The following is a 17337-nucleotide window of genomic DNA, read 5'->3' as shown; positions in this document are numbered from 1 at the left end:
AGAGCAGGTCGGCATGGCGCAGGGACTAGCCCCCCCACCCCCTGCCGGCCTGGCCTTGGCTCCAGAGATGGGCTGGAGGAAGTGACGCGAGGGAGGGCTCAGGATGGGCTGTGCTATTAAAGGGTTCTTGCAGCAGCACTTGCCTTAGCCTGATGCACTCAGCCGCTCGTTAGCGAGCTCTGTGGATCCGAGTGGTAAAACAGCCACGGAGATGGATAGCTCTGCTCTAGGAAGGGCAGCGTGGCTCTGCTGCTCAGGGGCCCAGTTCTCCCTGCTGGTGAGCGCAGTCCCTCCAGAGCCAGCAGGGCTCATCCCTCTTCCTGAGGCCGAGAGCTGTTGGCATATGGAGGAGACCCATGCAGGCCTCTGGGTTCCAGTCCTTGCCCAGCTGGGAGGCCTATGGGTGCAGGACTGGCTGAGAACAGGCTGCATGTGGATGCCATGGGTGTGGGTCTGGAGTGGTGACACTCCTCTGCTTATAGTGCTGCGGTACCCAGGGGCCAGCTACCAGCTGGCTCTGGCTGGCACGTTCTCTAGGCAAGGGAACACTGGGCTGTGAGAGGTCTCCTTCCACGCTGAGGCCCGGCCCTGCCCTGGGAAGCAAAAAACGGTTTCTTTGGAGCCTGCTTAAAAACCTTTCTGGGGTCTGTTTAATGAGGCAGAGCCACCAAACAGCCCTGCTCTCTGCCTGGGACAGCCCAGCCCGCTCCCTGCGGTGCTGGGACAGGAGCACATGGCGAGGCTGCTGACAATATTTAGTGTAACCTGAGAGGGGATGGACAAGCACGTGCCCAGCAGTGTTAGGTGGGGGTAGCAACGAGTCCAGCTGGGCCCTGCCCCAGCAGCTGTCCCATCACTGTGGTCTCCAGTGGTTTGAAGCCCACGTTGTCCAGGGGGATCCCGAAGGCTGTGAGCTTGGCCTCATAGGTGCGCAGCAAGTCATTGTGTGCCTGAAAGCGAAGCAGAGTGTGAGTCCCATACACAGCTCTTCACTAGCTAGCTCCTACCTGCACAGACCACCCACTCCTGCACCATCCCCTGTGGTGCCCGGCAGGGGCAAAGGGGGGCTGTCATTATAACTAGGGAAACCAGAACTCGGCCCCCAAACCAGTCTGGATACTGGGGGTTCCTAGGAAACCCCCCAGAGAGAGAACCAGCACCATGTGTCTAATTCCCTCCCGCCAGCGAGTTAGCTGCCTAGCAGCGAGGGCTGCACACACAATAGGAGATGCCAAGGTGCCAGAGGGCTGAGCTGTCGGGCCAGCTTTTTCTAGCTTTGCCACATAATCAAGAGGATTAAAGGCCTGACACAACAAGGGAAGTGCTGGGCAATGGCTGTGTCTATCTGTGCACACGTGTGCAGGAACAGCCCTTCCTCTGCCTCCTCTCCTTCAGGAGAGATTATGTCTAACAGAGCCATGTAAGAGCAGTGCCCTGCTCCTCCCAGCAGGCCCTGGAGCTTCCCCTTGATCCCCATTAGGTTTTGCACAGGAGGACTCTCCCTGCAGAGCACAGTAACTATGTGGCATGTCCCAGCGCTGACCCTGCCTGGTTCCACTGGGGCAGGACAGAAGCAGGGTCCCCTCTCCTCACCTTGCAGACTCGGGCCAGTTCGTACTGGAGATCCTTGATGGTGTTGTTCTTGGAATCCAGCATGTCCTGGGAAGGGAGATCAGAGCCTTGTTACTGGTTGGGTCCCCTGGGCATGGACCAGAGCCCAGCTCAGCGTGGTGCCACGGGAAAGCTGCAGAGATTGGCTTGGCAAGGTTCCCACGGTGCTGCCAGAGGAGGTGGTGCCTGCTGGCTGGGGCTAGTTTGTGGGGGGGACTGGAACGTAACCCCAGAACCCCGCTCAGTGTAACTGACCCAGAGACTGAGATGCCTTTAGTGTTGCCTGCCCGCCAGTTTATGTTGCATCTGGTGGGTTAGACATGGCCTGTGCTCCCTTCGGTAACGAACACTGCGGAGAAGGTCATGCCCCTGCACTGCACTCGGAGAGCTCACAGCCCACTTCATCCCACTCCAGCCTGGCTTCCTCCCATCACCAAGCCAAAGATATGACAGAGGAAATCCTCAGGCCACGCAATGGAGTGTGACCTTAGTCCCCAGGGAGGCATTCAGAGTGCTTTGAAACCTTCCACGACAAGCAGTCCCCACCCCTGATCCCACCCTCCTGCCTCACAACCACAGGGTCCGAATCCAGCCCTGCTGGGTGCCCAGTGCCCGTTGACAGCCAGCTGAGCACAGGCCCCAGGCTCTCTCTGCAGTTGGGGAAAGCGGAGACCAGAGGAAATCCAGGGCCCTGGTGGCTCAGTGGGCCCTCTCTCTGTGAGGGCTGGCTGAGCCCTCTGTCAAACTGCTACACCTGGTCAGACATTCTGGGATTCAGGAATGTGTTCTCCCTTTGGTTAAGCGGCTGGTTTGCTGCAGAGACTGTGGGATGTGTGAGGGCTACAAATGTGTCTACTAAGCATGAGGTGCCTGACTTGCCAGCAGCCTGTGCTCTGCAGAGGGCAGCAAACGAACAACATGCCCCCACCTGGAACTTCCACTGCACCAGCCTCTCGCTGGAAAAGGCTCCAGTTGCACTGTGACTCTTGTGCCAGGGGCCACTATGGCAGCTTCCAGTGCTCAGGGGCTGGCCCCAGGAATGCAGGGGACCCCCAGTTTTGGGTCATATTATGAAAGGAACCCCTGGGCGGGTATGGAGTTGTGATAAGGCGAGGCGGCTGTGCCTCACATGTGCTGCCTGGCCTTTCCGCTCCAAGAACCCAACCAGGGCCCTCTGGACCTGGGTGCCGCTCGGTGCCTCCAAGAGCTTGTCTACACTACTTAAATTGGTCCTGAGATGTACCAACGGTGCCGCTTCGCTAACATTAGCGAGAGGGGAAGGCCAGGTCTGCATTTCTGCCACTCCGTCACCTAACTGCTCAAACGTCAGGGCCTGGGCTACATGGCGCCAGTGCAGAGTTACAGACCGGGAGCTTCGCCTGCAGAAGGCAGCTGAGCAAAGGAATTCGGAGACTCCAGCACCGCCAGCAGCTGCTGGAGAGATGTCGCCTTGGTGGTTTCTGAAGAATGTGTTTTGTGATCTGCTCCCCCCAGGCCAGGCAGTGGAGCTCCTACATGGATTCATTCCATCCCCAGTGTCTGAGCACTACAGGGCTGTTAATGGTTCACCCTCACAACACCCCAGGGAGGGAGGGAAATGGTATCTCCATTATAGTGCTGGAAGCTGAGCACAGGGTGGATGAAGTGACTGGCCCCAGGTCACACAGGAACCTAGGTCTCCCGAGTCCCGAGCCCATTTGAGCTGGGCTGGGACAAAGGCAGACAGCAAGTGCTGCTTCTCCTGTCACTGCTGCCACTCGCTTGGAATGTGGAATCACTAAGCCTTTTCTCCCCTCGCCCCAGGAGCTCCCTGCGATGTATTTTTAGCATGCCAGACATCCCAGAGGCTGCTGTGAGCCACAGAGCCAGGAAGGAAAGCAGGTGATATGGGGGGGAGTGACTAGTGAGATTCATCTTAGTTCTCATTGGTCATTATGTCCCCGCTAGCCCCCATGGCCACAAAGCCCCTCCAAATCTGGCACATTCTGGGTATGCCTCCACTAGAGCTGGAGGGTGTCATTGCCAGCTCCAGGAGACATACCCGTGCTACTCTCATGGAGCTAGCGTGCTAAAATTCGAGTGTCGCTCTAGAGGTGCAAGCAGCAGGAGAGGCTGGCCGCCCCGAGTATGTCACTTCGAGCTAGGAATCACGCCTTCCAGCTCCAAGTGTTGGCAGAGCCAGAGTGGAGCTTGCTTAGATTGCCGAGGGTGGTGTCAGCCAGGAGAGGGCTGTCTCTGCAGAGCTGGCCGGGGAAGCCTGGGTGAGGCTGCTGCTCAGTGTGCTTCCATCCCTCACCGTTACGGAGTACAAACAAGCAGTGCCTGGCTTGCGGAGCCTGGCACACAAAGGAATCAGCAGCCCCAACAATTCTCCTGTGGGATGGGACTTGGAACCACCCTTTACACAGCTGAGGGAGCGAGACTCAGCGCTGAACCTACTGCACCTTAGCCTGCCCCTCATGCAAGGAGAATCCTAGTGCCCCAAGGGGGTTACCCATACAATGGCCTTCATGGGAGTTACAGGAGGCCACTGAAACCCATCCCCTTACCACAGCGGTAGCCTAGGGATTCTGGCAGGACAGTGGACCATGTCGGGGCTTTTCCCTAAGTATGCCAGGGCCCCAGCTCTACACACATCTTACAGGTGAAATTCTTCCAAGACGAGGGGTGACTCTTTCTGTCCTCCCAGTCCATTGGGCCTCTCCTTCTGCACCTTCTGGGGCTGCGCTAACAGACCAGAAACTCTGACAAAACTACCAAGTTCAGCTAGCCACCAGGCGGGAGTAACAAAGAGTGTGGGGTCCCACAAGGTTGGTCTTCGCTCCTCAGGGGGTGCAGGGAGAAGGAGAGGGCTCCCTCCTGGTCATAAAAGGACCATTCTCTGATGCCTTCTCCAAGCCTGACTGCACCATGAATGTAGCCCCCTGCTGCCTCCAGCAGGATCCCTCTCCAGCTACAGAGACTGCACTCAACTCTTTGGGGCTGAGGTTAAAAGGCCAGGGATTTAGCCCATGTTTAGCCACAGAGCCGGCCCGGCCCCCCTGTGCAGCCCTATCATCCCAAGCCCTAACCCTTGCAGTGGGAAGGGGGCAAGCCCAGCAAGAAGTGACTCTTCTGCTCCCATCTCTCCCCCCAGATCCTGAAGCAGGCTACAGTACCTCCAGTTTGCGTGTGACCATGGTGAGGGCGCTGGGGTCAAGATTGGAGGCTGAGAGGATTTCGTTAAGCTGCACCTCCTTCTTCTCCAGTATGTTGGAGAGGCCCTTCAACTTGCGCTCCAGGAGCAGGTTCTTGAAGCCAGTCTTCTGCTGCACCTCACTAATAGCTTTGGTGAACTTCTGATAGAGCTCGTCTCGTTCTGCCTGCACCTGCTCAGGAGAGAACCACACACCCAGGTAGCAAGGAGAGCTCCGTGCTGTGCCTTCAAAACCACCTGCTCTGCACTGTGGGAACAGCCCACTGTGGGAACACTGGGACTGACCAATGGAACACCAGGCTGGGTAGCATGCCCCTGACCGTGGGCAACACTGGAAACTTCAGTGGAAGTTAACATACGTGACTCCCAGTGGGGAAATCCCTCCCCCTGAAGCAAGAGGAATGAGGAGTCTGGAGCATTTCTTCCCTAGCCAGCACCACTGCATGTGTGTCCTTTAGCACATGCACCCCACAGGCCTGACTTTAACAAGCACAGTATACCTGCCAAAGGCAGGAATGTCATAAACTCCCCCCACCAAACAGCTCCCGCCCCAGACGGATTCCCCATAGGAAGGGGGTCTTCCCTCTTAGCCCACTTTCATTCCTCTGCACTGTACTCCCAGTTCCTGTACCTAGTTTCCACCTCAACTGCTACGTTTTGTGCTTATCCAAAGGGGCCCAAGTGCTCTGTAAACATTAGCCAATCCTCAGGTCATCTCTGAGAGGCAGGTATTACTATCAGCAGTCTCAAGATGGGCTGACTGAGAGACTGGCCCCAGGTCACCCCTTGAATCAACAGCAGATATGGGAAGAGAACCCATGAATCCTGGCTCCTGGAACAGTGGTGCCATGGCAGCATGCTGGGCCCAGAGGCTGATGGATTGAAACCATCCTCTGGTAGCCACAGTCTCCTCCTTTATTAACAGTGAGGGGAATTAATCATTGGATCAACTGACTTCAGGGCATGATGGATTCGCCATCACTTGGAATCTTTAAACCAAAACAGATGTCTTTCTAAAAGATGTACTATAGCTCAAACCACAATTTTGGGCTTAATGCAGAAATCACTGGGTAAGGTTCTCTGGCCTGGGCTTTGCAGGTCAGATTAGATGGTCACAATTGTCCCTTCTGGCCTTAAAGTCTATGGCTGGGAGACCCCAGGACCCTATTCTGGCCCTCAGAGTGACCCCAATGCTAGGTGCCTGAAGGGATCACTCACTTGCCTTGCAGCGGGTAGGAATGGCAGATGTTAGTAGCAGAAACTAAGAGAACCTTGGCTCTTATCTAGTTAATGTGTGTCTGAATTAAGACATATCCTCCAAATCCTATTTCCAAATACACTGAATATGCTGCTGCCTCAATGACAGCTTGTTAATGAGGTCTCATATCAATATTCATATTGCTGGGGAGTCTCCACGAACTGCAGACAAGCTCCATGGTGCCTTAACCCGCTCAGCTGGGTGAGCTGGGGAAAAGACCCTCAGGCTGCAAGCACTTAACCTGAAGCAAGCTCCCTGAAGGGTGGCGTGCCAGTAACAGACTCTGCCTGGTCAGAACAGGGATCATCCTAAATCCAGCGGTTATAGGAGAGCCCGAGGAGGATCGTTCCAATGGAAGGGCAGGGGCTCCACAGTGGTAATCTGATGCTATGCTGTATCCAGCACTCCCTCACTGTAACAGGGAGACTCTCAGCAACAATCTCTCTTGTCTTCCTCCTGGCCTAATGCTGCAGCCAGGCAGCCCCAGGCCAGGAAGGGACCAGCGGAGCACATGTTATTGTTTAGTCAACTACAAAGCTGGGTCTGTCTACTGGGTACAGGAGATGGCAGAGCAGAGAGAGCTCAGAGGAGGCAGCCGCTCCTAGGGAACCCAGAGGGTGTCAGAACCCAGGACAACCCCGGCTGAGCTGAGGCCCGTGCAGTCGTCTACACCATTACCATTGTGACATCATCTCATACCCCCGGATCCCAGCTGTTCAGAGTGGGCTGGGGAGGGACGGGACAGGAACTTCCCATGCCCAGGTGCTCTCGCTTCATGTCCATGGCTCTCACCTTGCTGAACCTCTGCTCCAGCACTTCATGTTCCCACTGAAGGTCTTTAAATTCCTTCTGGGTGACTTTCAAACGGGCCTTTGTGTTCTGCAGAGGGGAGGAAAAAGGGAAAGAGATTAGACGCACGCTATGGGTTCCTGGGGTGGGGCAGAGGCAGCACAGGAGAATACCAGACTCTGCTCCCCAAGATGGGCATCACCCACACAGAATCCTCTCTCTCTTAACAAGATACGTAGGGCTCAGGAGTCAGCCCCGGGGGGCAGGAATCCATTATTCCCCTTCCTCCACTAGAGAGCGGTCCTCTGCACCCCTGAGTTCGGGGATCCCCACCAGATGCTATGCTGAGGACACCAGCGTAAGCCAAGCACGGCTAACGGGGATTCCATTTTGGAGCCTGCCAGTGTAGTTCCCAGATGACCAGCAGAGGCCACTATTCAAGCCCAATCTGCACCCTGGACACAGCACAAGGAGTGCTCTGAGAAGGAGAGGGGGAGACACTACAGGACATGGGACCTAAACCAGATAGGAGCCGAACAGGTGACTCACAGCCAGTGCCTCCTTGTCCTTCTCGTAGTGGGCTAGCTTCTTCTGCAGCTCGGCCACCTCCTCCCGGGCCCGCTGCAGGGGCTCTGTCTGCCTCTTGTTCTGAAGCAGCACTTCCGCCATCTCCTTCTCCAGATGATCCTCCTTCTTCTTCATCTCCTCCATCTGCTCCTGTTCTCAGGGACAGATACACAATGACTGAGGCCCTGAGGAGGGCTGCCAGCATGGGGCATCGCGGCAGGAGACCCCAGGCCTGCCTGACCCCCAAGCACTGCACATGGCACTGCCATAGCAGCTTCCCAGCAGATGGCTTAAAATGGTGATGTTTACAAAGCAGCTGCATAATCGTCATTAGTGTAATTGTGTAAGAGTGTCACCGCTCCTTAGGGTTAGCGGGGCTGGTGCTCACACAGCAGATGGGAAAACCCCTGCAGTGGAAGGGAGTTCAGTGGGAAGCCAATACTGAAATGCATGTAGAGTTAACAGGTAGGAACTGTCACCTCCAAGAGAGCGTCAGTCCTCTCCAGCACTGGGCTTCCGACCCAGCTGTGTCCCCACTCCGGTGCCGGTTACCTTGAGAGTGTTGATGAGTGCCAGGTTGTTGAGGGTGACATCGTTGTAGTAGTTCTTGATGTCACTGAAGGCCTTCTCGTGGTTCTTCATCAGTGTGTTGATCTGTCCATTTTTCCTCTCCTCGATCTCGTGGATCTCCGTTTTCCTCCGCAGATCCAGCTCGTCCCGCAGCACGCGCATCTTCTTGTCGTATTTGGCCTCAATTTCTGAAGCGAAACACCACGCGTGGCTGAGTGACCACCCCATAGGGCAGGTCAGAGAGGCTGGGACCCAGTGCACGAGCACCCCTTTGCTGCTGCAACAAGCTGCTTGGTCAGTCCACGCCATGGGGATGGTACTCTTGGAAAGGGTGCCCATTAATGGTGCCATATCAGCTCCCATTAGTGTAGGGACCAGCTACTGCAGAATCATGGAAGGGAATGCCCAGAAACCCTGGCTGACTGCGGTGCCCAGACACCACAGGCATGGGAGCACTAGAAACACTCAGGTAATCAGCCCATGCAAATCGAACCACGCTATAACAAAGAGGGCAGTAGCGCAAGACCTAAGCGCCTGTAAAGTCTCCTCCAGCCTCAGAGCCCTGCAGCTCCAGAGAGCCAGTGAGAGTCTGTGAAAGGCACTTACTACTGCTTAGTGCCCACTATGGTGCCCACCAGAGCACATTGTTAAACAATTTCCCCCGACACAGATCGAGGGAGCAGGGCTGCACTGCCACATGGAGACAGGCAGTGTAGAGTGAGACCGAGTCCAACCTTGAGTGGCAGCAAAGCACCCGCTGCTGGTGCTGCTCTGATCCATTCTGCGGGCGCGCAGACAAGCTGCTCCTGGGAATTCAAACAAGCCACTCAGCCTTACAGCCCACAAGTGGCAGAAGATGGAAGGAGGGGGAGAATGGCCTTCAGCCAGCTAGGCCCTGTTTTGCTCCAGGGGAGGGAGCCCAGCAGAGGCACAGTGTGATGAGTGCTAAGAGAGCTTTCACTCTGGGTTTCATACAGGAGTCCAAATAGGAACTGACCTTTCACTTGTCTCTCAAAGTCGCTGCGCAGCCGTGTGATCTCCTCCTCTTGTTTCTGCCAGGGAGAAGCTGCACATTAGACCTGGATAGCCAAATAGAGAGAGAAATCCTCCCCTACGCACAGGCTCAGAGTCAAGGGCATCTGCTCACCTGGCTGCAGTGCGAAGCCATCACCGAAAGGCTTGAGGGCTGCTGACCAGCTATGCCAGTAATGCCCACTCTGCCAAAGGCTGCTGAGTGTGCTCGTGGATGTATGGGCTACATTCAGACACCTGGGACATGCACCGAACCTGCAGATGTGTTTGAGGGGCACACCCCCTGCCTTATGGACAGTATCGCTCTCCGGGAACATTTCTTTCCCTACTGACTTTGGCCATTTCTGCTTGGCAAACACCAGTTCCAGCGCCCTCTCCACCATGCCCCCGGGTTCCTTGTGCAGCACACACCAGCTTGGCTCTGCCAACAGTAACCCCCACGTCAGTGCACCAGCACCCAGCATAGCTCTGGGAACAGCACTGTATCTGCCAAATCAAATCAGACCTTTGGTCCATATTACCCAATATCCTGCCCCAGGAAATGACCAAAATCTGAGGAGGACACAAATTCCCACAATGCACCTGGCCATGCCAGAAATCCTTCCTGACCCCATGGGGATCAGCTGATGCCCTGGAGCACATGGTTTGGTTATCCATCCTACTGCAGTTTGCAGAGTGACGCATGCAGTTACTGGTCATCAGGTTCTCCAGCCCCATGTTGGATTCTGACTCCTGCAACACTGAACCTACTGGCTGACTCCCTTAGATAAGCTATTACCAGCAGGACAGTGGGGTGGGAGGAGGTATTGTTTCATATTCTCTGTGTATATATAAAGTCTGCTGCAGTTTCCACAGTATGCATCTGATGAAGTGAGCTGTAGCTCACAAAAGCTCATGCTCAAATAAATTGGTTAGTCTCTAAGGTGCCACAAGTACTCCATTTCTTTTTAGACTTCCTTCAGTGACTCTAAATAGATCTCCCACACTGGATAACCCCTTAGTTTCACATTAAGGGGATGGCGGAAGGATCAGGGACTGATCAGTCTCCATTCAGCCCTTCAGAGCCTGGAAGTCTCAGTCAGGTGCCCCCTCTTTCCTCCTTCTCTGACAAGTTAACCTTGGGCTCTCCCATCTCCATTGCACGCCAATACCACCCAGGCCTCGGAATCGCTCTGTCGTCTCTGCAGCTCTCTTCTTCCAGGCTGCACCTAAGGTGTCCCCAGCCCCATGATTATCTGTCTGAGAGCAACGTACCATGCGCAGATTTTTCACTACCACCTCGTTGGCCAGCTCCTGCTCCTTTAGCTCCACTTTCAAGGTGCGCATATCCTTGCGCAGCTCCGTCTCCTGGGTGCGGTGCTCCTTCTGGGCCAGCTTCATGGACACGCTGCCCTCTGCCTTCAGTTCTGTGATGTTGTTCTGGTGCTCATACAACAGGTGCTTCACCTTCTGCTTGTAAACCTGGAAGAAAGGAATTCAGTGGTGTAAAGCCCGCAGACAGGGATGGGAGCAGGGGGAGCCCAGCAGTGGGGACCCACCCCTCTGCAGGGGTCTGGGAAGAGGGGCATTAGCAGATGCTGGCAAGAACACATTTGAACTTTAAATACTGCCTGAGACACTCCTTGCTAGTGTCCTGCCCAACTCACCTTTGTCCCCTCCTTTTATCCCGTGCTGCTCAGGGCTCACTCAAAGAACACCCGGGTGCTACTAATTATGGGCACAGCCAAGCATGGAGCTGTGGCACCAGTAACGAGAGCTGGAGTCCACTAACCGTCTTCCCTTAGCCTCTCACTTTAATCTCCACTTGATGCCGCTCCTCGGCCTCCTCCATCTCACGGTCCTTGTTGCGCAGCTCTGCCTTCTTCTCATCCAGCTGCCGACGGGTGATCTCCCAGAAGGTGTGGATCTTGTCACGCTCCAGCTGGAAGTAGTTGCGCTCCTCCCGTTCGCGGTCCAGCTCCTCCCGGAGACGCACAATGTGCTCCTCCAGCTGCAGAGCCAACAAGCACAGCTGGTGAAAGCAACGCTGGAGGAATTCTCCTCCCACAAAATTGCTGACCTATCTCTCTCTAGTACCTGTCACCCTCTGGGGGCCCAAAGCTCTTTCCAAACTACCCACAGCAATCCCAACAACCTCCCCTGGGTAGAGCATGGCAGCTGTTTAACAGGATACAAAAGTTTAGGACGGGAAGTGACGATGCCATATCCAACAGAAACCACAGGCTGTTTAGGGAAGCAGACTGTAATTAGCCATTAAGATATGGATACTGGGACAAACACCCTGACCTCTGGAAAAGGGAGCTAAGGCATCTTTATTGATCGGAAGGGAACAGACCCTATTTGTCATCTGGAAGAGCAGTGCTGCATCCATTAACAACCAATTCTGACTCAGAATTGCAGGCTCCTCTTTTAGACTACAGGGACATTGAGTCAGGGATCATGTCTTCATATGTGATTGTATAGCAGCCAGCAAAGCAGGGCCTTGATCCTGACTGGGACTTTGGACATTACCATACTAAATAATAATACAAGGGAAGAGGGCTACCTGCTGAATCACTAACTCCCCTTCGCACAGCACCTAGTCCATTCTCTCATTCAAGCACTGGCTTCGCTTAAGATGCGATGAGAGCACAGCAGATAGCATGACTGCAGATCATCAAACCACAGATTGAACAATCATAGAACTGAATCTGAACACAGTACCACTTGCGGAAATGGTTTGCTTGGGCCCGGAAAGAAGAGGAAGGTGTATTTATGGCATGGGGTGTATGAATGCCCTAGCAACAGACATTGATTCCATCAGCAATTCAAGTTCTAAAGGGGTTATACACCTGTATCAGAGTGAGTGGAGGGGGTTGTTTCCAATAGGAAACAAGGACAGAACAAGACATAGTGCTCAGACTGACAGGGAAATGCTAGACTGTGTCACAGAAAACCTTTTATAACTACTAGACAGTGGAACAGGGTGCAGAGGAGGGCACAGAATCCTGGTCATGGGCAATAGAGTGCAGGCTAGATGAGGGACACGGGGAGGTTATGGAAGCTCTGGAGAGGGAGAGATGAGATGGTTAAACCCTTTGGGAACCCAACTACACCCCAAAGCCCATAACGAGCCTGCTCTTGTGACACCCATGCAAATAGTTCAGGCATGTAAGAGATGGTGCAGTTGTTGGTGTGAAAAGCCACCCTGACTTTTCTACTAATCTTCACCATCTGCCATCTCCATGGGTTGAACCAAACCTTGTGCACTTCGTGCAACCAATAATCCTTACAAATGGGAGCCTCCTCTCACCAGGAGCTTGGTGGCCATGTGAAGCCCTAGGGCAAAGAGCCCTAGGAGGGATGCTGTGAGCTCTCACCTGATCCTTGTTCATGTCCTCCGGGGGGATAGCATCCACCACCGCTGCAGCTTTGCCCCCCTTGGCTTTTTTGCCACCTTTCTTTTTGGGTGCCTTAGAAAAGAAAACAATATACATGACAGGCTTCCATAGCTCAGAGCTACAGAGGTGCCACTGACCTGGGCTGCTGGGGACCACTGGATGTGGATGTCATTCTGACCAATGAGATGACACAAGGTGTGATCATCCAGTTTCCCACAGGCCACAGGTGCGGCTTTGAGAGGGCTGGAGGGTCAGTAAAGGTACAAGAAACTCCACATCAAAGCAATCAACTAAGAGCACATTTTGGAGCAGCCTGAGCCCTGTGATGAGTTAGGGGCATGCACTTGAGGGGAAGGCAACAGGTGCCACGGGCTGGTGCAGCCAAGGTCTCAGAATGACCCAGTACCTTCACCCAGAAGGACTGTGCGACTGAGAGCTCAGGGCATTGACCAGCCCAGCTGCAGCTCCAGGAAGGCCGCTGCAGCCATCAGTCCAGAGCAAAGTGCCCCAGGCACAGAGGAAACGGGACAATTCTGCTGCCTGCCCCAAAACCCTGCCCCAAATGCTGCTGCCCCCCAGCACACCAGGGGCTCCCAGGGGACCCCTGAACCCAATGTTTTCCTCCCAGCCACCCCCAGGGGACCCCTCAAACTCAGGGGATCCACCCCAGCGCCCCGGTCGCCCCCCAGGGGACCCCTCGAACCCAGGGGATCCACCCAGTGCCCCGGTCGCCCCCCAGGGGACCCCTCAAACTCAGGGGATCCACCCCAGCACCCCGGTCGCCCCCCAGGGGACCCCTCGAACCCAGGGGATCCACCCAGTGCCCCGGTCGCCCCCCAGGGGACCCCTCGAACCCAGGGGATCCACCCCAGCGCCCCGGTCGCCCCCCAGGGGACCCCTCGAACCCAGGGGATCCACCCCAGCGCCCCGGTCGCCCCAGGGGACCCCTCGAACCCAGGGGATCCCTCCCAGCGCCCCGGTCGCCCCCCAGGGGACCCCTCGAACCCAAAGGGTCCCCCCAGCGCCCCGGTCGCCCCCAGGGGACCCCTCGAACCCAGGGGATCCCTCCCAGCGCCCCAGTCGCTCCCAGGGGACCCCTCGAACCCAGGGGATCCACCCCAGCGCCCCGGTCGCCCCAGGGGACCCCTCGAACCCAGGGGATCCCTCCCAGCGCCCCGGTCGCTCCCAGGGGACCCCTCGAACCCAGGGGATCCCTCCCAGCGCCCCGGTCGCCCCCCAGGGGACCCCTCGAACCCAGGGGGTCCCCCCCAGCGCCCCGGTCGCTCCCAGGGGACCCCTCGAACCCAGGGGGTCCCTCCCAGCGCCCCGGTCGCCCCCCAGGGGACCCCTCGAACCCAGCCCCCCCCACCATGGCTCCTGCAGCCGTGGCTCGGGCTCGGCGGAGTCACCGAGTCTCCAGGCAACCGCCGGGGAAGCCTCGCGAGAATCCGGCCCGGCCATAGCAACGCGCGCCCCCGGCCCTAGCAACCGCCGGCGGCGCGCGGCCCCAGAGGCTCCCCGCGGCCCGCGCGCGGCTCCGGCCTGGCCCCGCTGCCCCGGCGGCCGCAGGGCCCCTCCCCGGGCCGGTCCGGGCGCTCAACCCGGGGCGCGGGGCGCAGCCAAGCCCCGTCCCGTCCTGTCCGCGGGCCGAGCCGTCGGAACTGCCCGAGACTGCGCGGGGCCGGGGCCGGGGCCCGCCGGTCCCCGGGGCCCGCCGGTCCCCAGCGCCAGCCGGCGGGGGCGCAGCGCCGCTGCCCCGGGCCGGGCCCCGCGGATGGACAGCCGGACTTGAGGCTCAGCCTGGTGCCAGCGGGTCCCCCGGCATCCAGACTCCGTCCTTGTGCTTCACCCCCCGGGCTGCCGCGCTCCTGGACAGACGCAAGCACCAGCCACAGGAGCGGGCCGAGCCCGACGGGGCCTTGCCCGGTGTCCCCGGGGCTCGGCCCAGGGCACTGCCGCCGCCGGGCCCCGGCGTCCCTGGGCTGCGGACGCTGCCGTGAGGCGCTCAGAGGCGCCATTGCATCCTTGACCCACACGGAGCCTAGCTGAGCTTGGCCGAGGGTCAGGGCTTCCTTCGCTCCGGCCAGCTGCAGGCCGCTGCCCCACGGAGCAGGACAGAGACCCACCCATGCTGATCTTTGAGGTCTGAGGGGACTCCCTCCTCCTTTGTAGGGATTAGGAACAGGCCGAAGGTCCTCCAAACTCCTGGCACTGGGGCTTCGCTGAGTCTCTCAGGGCTCGGGGCAGGAAACGCCTATAACAAGTTCCCAGATCTGCTCCCTGGGTGTCCAAGCAGCAAATCTGCAGTATTAAGACTAAGGAGCATCTACTCAGACACCCCAGGGCTATGGGAGAGCCAGCTGGAGTCAGGCCCAGCTGTGCAGCCCCACTGTCGGTCAGGGATGTTCTGCAAGCAGAATCTTCCCTATGGGAAGGCAGGGGAGAAGGTCAGAGGCGGAAGGAACAGCTGGATTTTCAGGTCTAGGGTGACCAGGTGTCCCGATTTTAGGGTCTTTCTCTTATATAGGCTCCCATTCTCCCCACATCCCCCCTGCCCCGTCCTGATTCTTCCCACTTGCTGTCTGGTCAGCCTAGGTAGGTTCCAGGGGGAGTTTGCAGTTAATAGTGCAGTGTGGGAGCAGTGTGGGGCTGGAAGCCGTAGTAGGAACAGTTACCAAAACTGAGATGCCACTGCATAGGTGCCTTTCTGATGGGACGTTCACCTGATTCAAAGAAACCTGGTCACAGTGCAGGGAGCGTGCAGCACTGGGGTGGGCAAACTTTTTGGCCTGAGGGCCACATCTGGGAATAGAAACTGTATGGTGGGCCATGAATGCTCACAAAATTGGGGGGGGAGGGGGCTGAGGGCTCTGGCTGGGATGGGGCTGAGGGGTTTGAGGCGCAGGAGGGTGCTCCAGGCTGGGATCGAGGGATTCAGAGGCCAGGAGGGGGATTAGGGCTGGGTTAGGGGCAGGGGAGAGGCTCAGGGGTACAGGCTCTGGGCAGCGCTTATCTCAAGTGGTTCCCAGAAGCAGCGGCATGTCCCTTCTCCGGCTCCTATGCTGAGGCGCAGCCAGGCAGTTCTGCACGCTGTCCGTCCGCAGGCATAGCCCCTGCAGCTCCCATTGGACTGCTGGAGGGGGCCATTGGAGCACATAGGAGCTGGAGGGGGACCATGCTGCGACTTCCGGGAGCCGCATAGAGCGAGGCAAGCCCCAGACCCTGCTCCCCAGTGGGAGCGCGAGGACTAGCTTAAAACGTCTGGTGGGCAGGATCCAGCCCGTGGGCCATAGTTTGCCCACCCCTGCACTACACCCAAAGGCCACTCATAACCTTCAGCAGATGCAGGATGCGGCTGCCTTTTTGCCTAGCAGGGCTTCACACAGGGAGCACACTATGCCAGGGCTTTTAACTAGTTTCCAGATGCAACTAATGGTGTTGCCTCTGCTGTATAAAGTTCTTTGTGTTTTGGGGTCTGGTCTGCCTCCCTGAGACTGGCATCCCAAGGGTGTTTGCAGTGAGGGAACTGGGACTCACTTGGCCCAAGACCACTCTGCAAGGCTCCCTCCCAGGAGAGGCTGAATTGGAGGGATCTCTGGCAGGGACTCAGTGTTCTTGGGACATGCTGGTAGCTAATGCCCTGTGGGTGCATTATACACTGAAAACTTGAGCAAAAGTTCCTATGGTAGATGTGCAGGGTTTTCTTGCATGTCAGCCTAGATGAGAGGACCGAGCCCACCCCACTGCAGCACATGTCTGCCCGCACGGCCCACAGCACTGCCAGCCTTGCTGGCTATTCTGAGCTCTGGCCACTGCTGCGGTTTGACCCTGTGCAGGGATGAGCTCAGTGCTCCTGTAGTTGGGCTGGAGCCCTGTTCTTCTCAGGCAGCATCTCCACGCTGGCCAGGCTGGGGCATTTGTTACTATCGTTCAGAGTTTGCTCAAAGAGGGTCACTAGGTAGGTTGCAGCTACTTGCAGAGCAATTCGTTAGTCAGGCACCGTGTGCTGTAAGAATTGAGCAGGAAAAAACAGCAGCTGGTACCTCCGCAATAGATGGCTGCAATTTGCACTAATTGCCCAGCAAGGTCTCCAAAGCAAGAATTTTCAAATCCTGGGGCTGGGTTCTGCAGGATACCAAGCCCCACCCCCACAGCTGCCACCGACCCCAGTGTGATTCCCTCAGAGAAACAGACCACCCTGACTTTGGTGCATGACTGGAATTTATTTCAGTTTCATAATAACTTAAGCTTAGGCACCTGGTTTTGACAAAAGTGGCCTAAACTCCCACCCAGTGAGGTGCCCTGAAGCCCCCTGCATCTAGCTCCTGTCGGCACTCCAGAGATGTCACTTCTCTGCAGCCAGCAGGAGGGGCTGCTCTGGGCAGTGTGTGGGGGAGGGACGGAACTGGGGGACACAGTGGGGTGCCTTTGACTGTCATGCATTAACGGGAATCACAGGGCAGGGGCTCGGGAGATCTGGCCCGTCAGATAGCATGGGAGCCAGAGCACAGCTAGCTTTCATTTGCCAATCCACGCTCATCCCGGTTAGGACTGTATGAGCACTTTGGCTGTGGGTGAGACGAGTCAAACTGGTGGAACGTGAACCGCTGCCCTGTCTGGGCTGTTGTGCTCTGTTCCATTAGGTCCCTTTTCCAGGACCCCTGAAGGCTGCCCACAGCAGGGGAGGTACAAACTGCTTCCCCTTGGTTCCCGTGCTGGCCGCAGACGACAGGGTCTTTGTGCCCTTCAGGCCTGGGGCTTGGCTTCCCGGGTAACTCAGCTGATGTCTCCACTACAGCTGTGCCACCGCAGCTCGGGGCTTTGTACGTTGCCTGAAGGGGTTTTTCTGTCACTATAGTTAATCTACCTCGCGGAGAGGCAGCAGCCAGGTCGACAGAAGAATCCTTCCCGTAGGCCCAGCTGCACCTCTGTGG

General features: G+C 57.0%; 1 protein-coding gene across 1 annotated transcript; it reads right to left on the bottom strand.

The window, feature by feature from the left end:
• Positions 1–800: 800 nt before the first annotated feature.
• Positions 801–12486, bottom strand: DRC4 (dynein regulatory complex subunit 4). Its single transcript, XM_077831127.1, has 10 exons — positions 12383–12486; positions 10816–11013; positions 10278–10484; positions 8989–9043; positions 7974–8179; positions 7404–7571; positions 6858–6944; positions 4770–4979; positions 1594–1659; positions 801–950 (listed from the first exon to the last, which is right to left on the bottom strand). The coding sequence occupies exons 1-10, from the start codon at positions 12395–12397 to the stop codon at positions 801–803; spliced, it is 1362 nt and encodes a 453-aa protein (XP_077687253.1). The 5' UTR covers positions 12398–12486.
• Between the last annotated feature and the right edge of the window lie 4851 nt (positions 12487–17337).

The sequence above is a fragment of the Eretmochelys imbricata genome, chromosome 12 (genome assembly GCF_965152235.1).
Source record: "Eretmochelys imbricata isolate rEreImb1 chromosome 12, rEreImb1.hap1, whole genome shotgun sequence".
Taxonomy (NCBI): Eukaryota; Metazoa; Chordata; order Testudines; family Cheloniidae; genus Eretmochelys; species Eretmochelys imbricata.
This window is presented reverse-complemented; position numbering and strand designations above follow the sequence as displayed.

Coding starts and splice junctions, on each gene's coding strand:
- DRC4 (XM_077831127.1), bottom strand. Junction 10,485..10,815: donor GGCATCAAGTGGAGATTAAA/GTGAGAGGCTAA, acceptor CCTTTCTTCCAG/GTTTACAAGCAGAAGGTGAA. Junction 6,945..7,403: donor AGGACAAGGAGGCACTGGCT/GTGAGTCACCTG, acceptor TCCCCTCTGCAG/AACACAAAGGCCCGTTTGAA.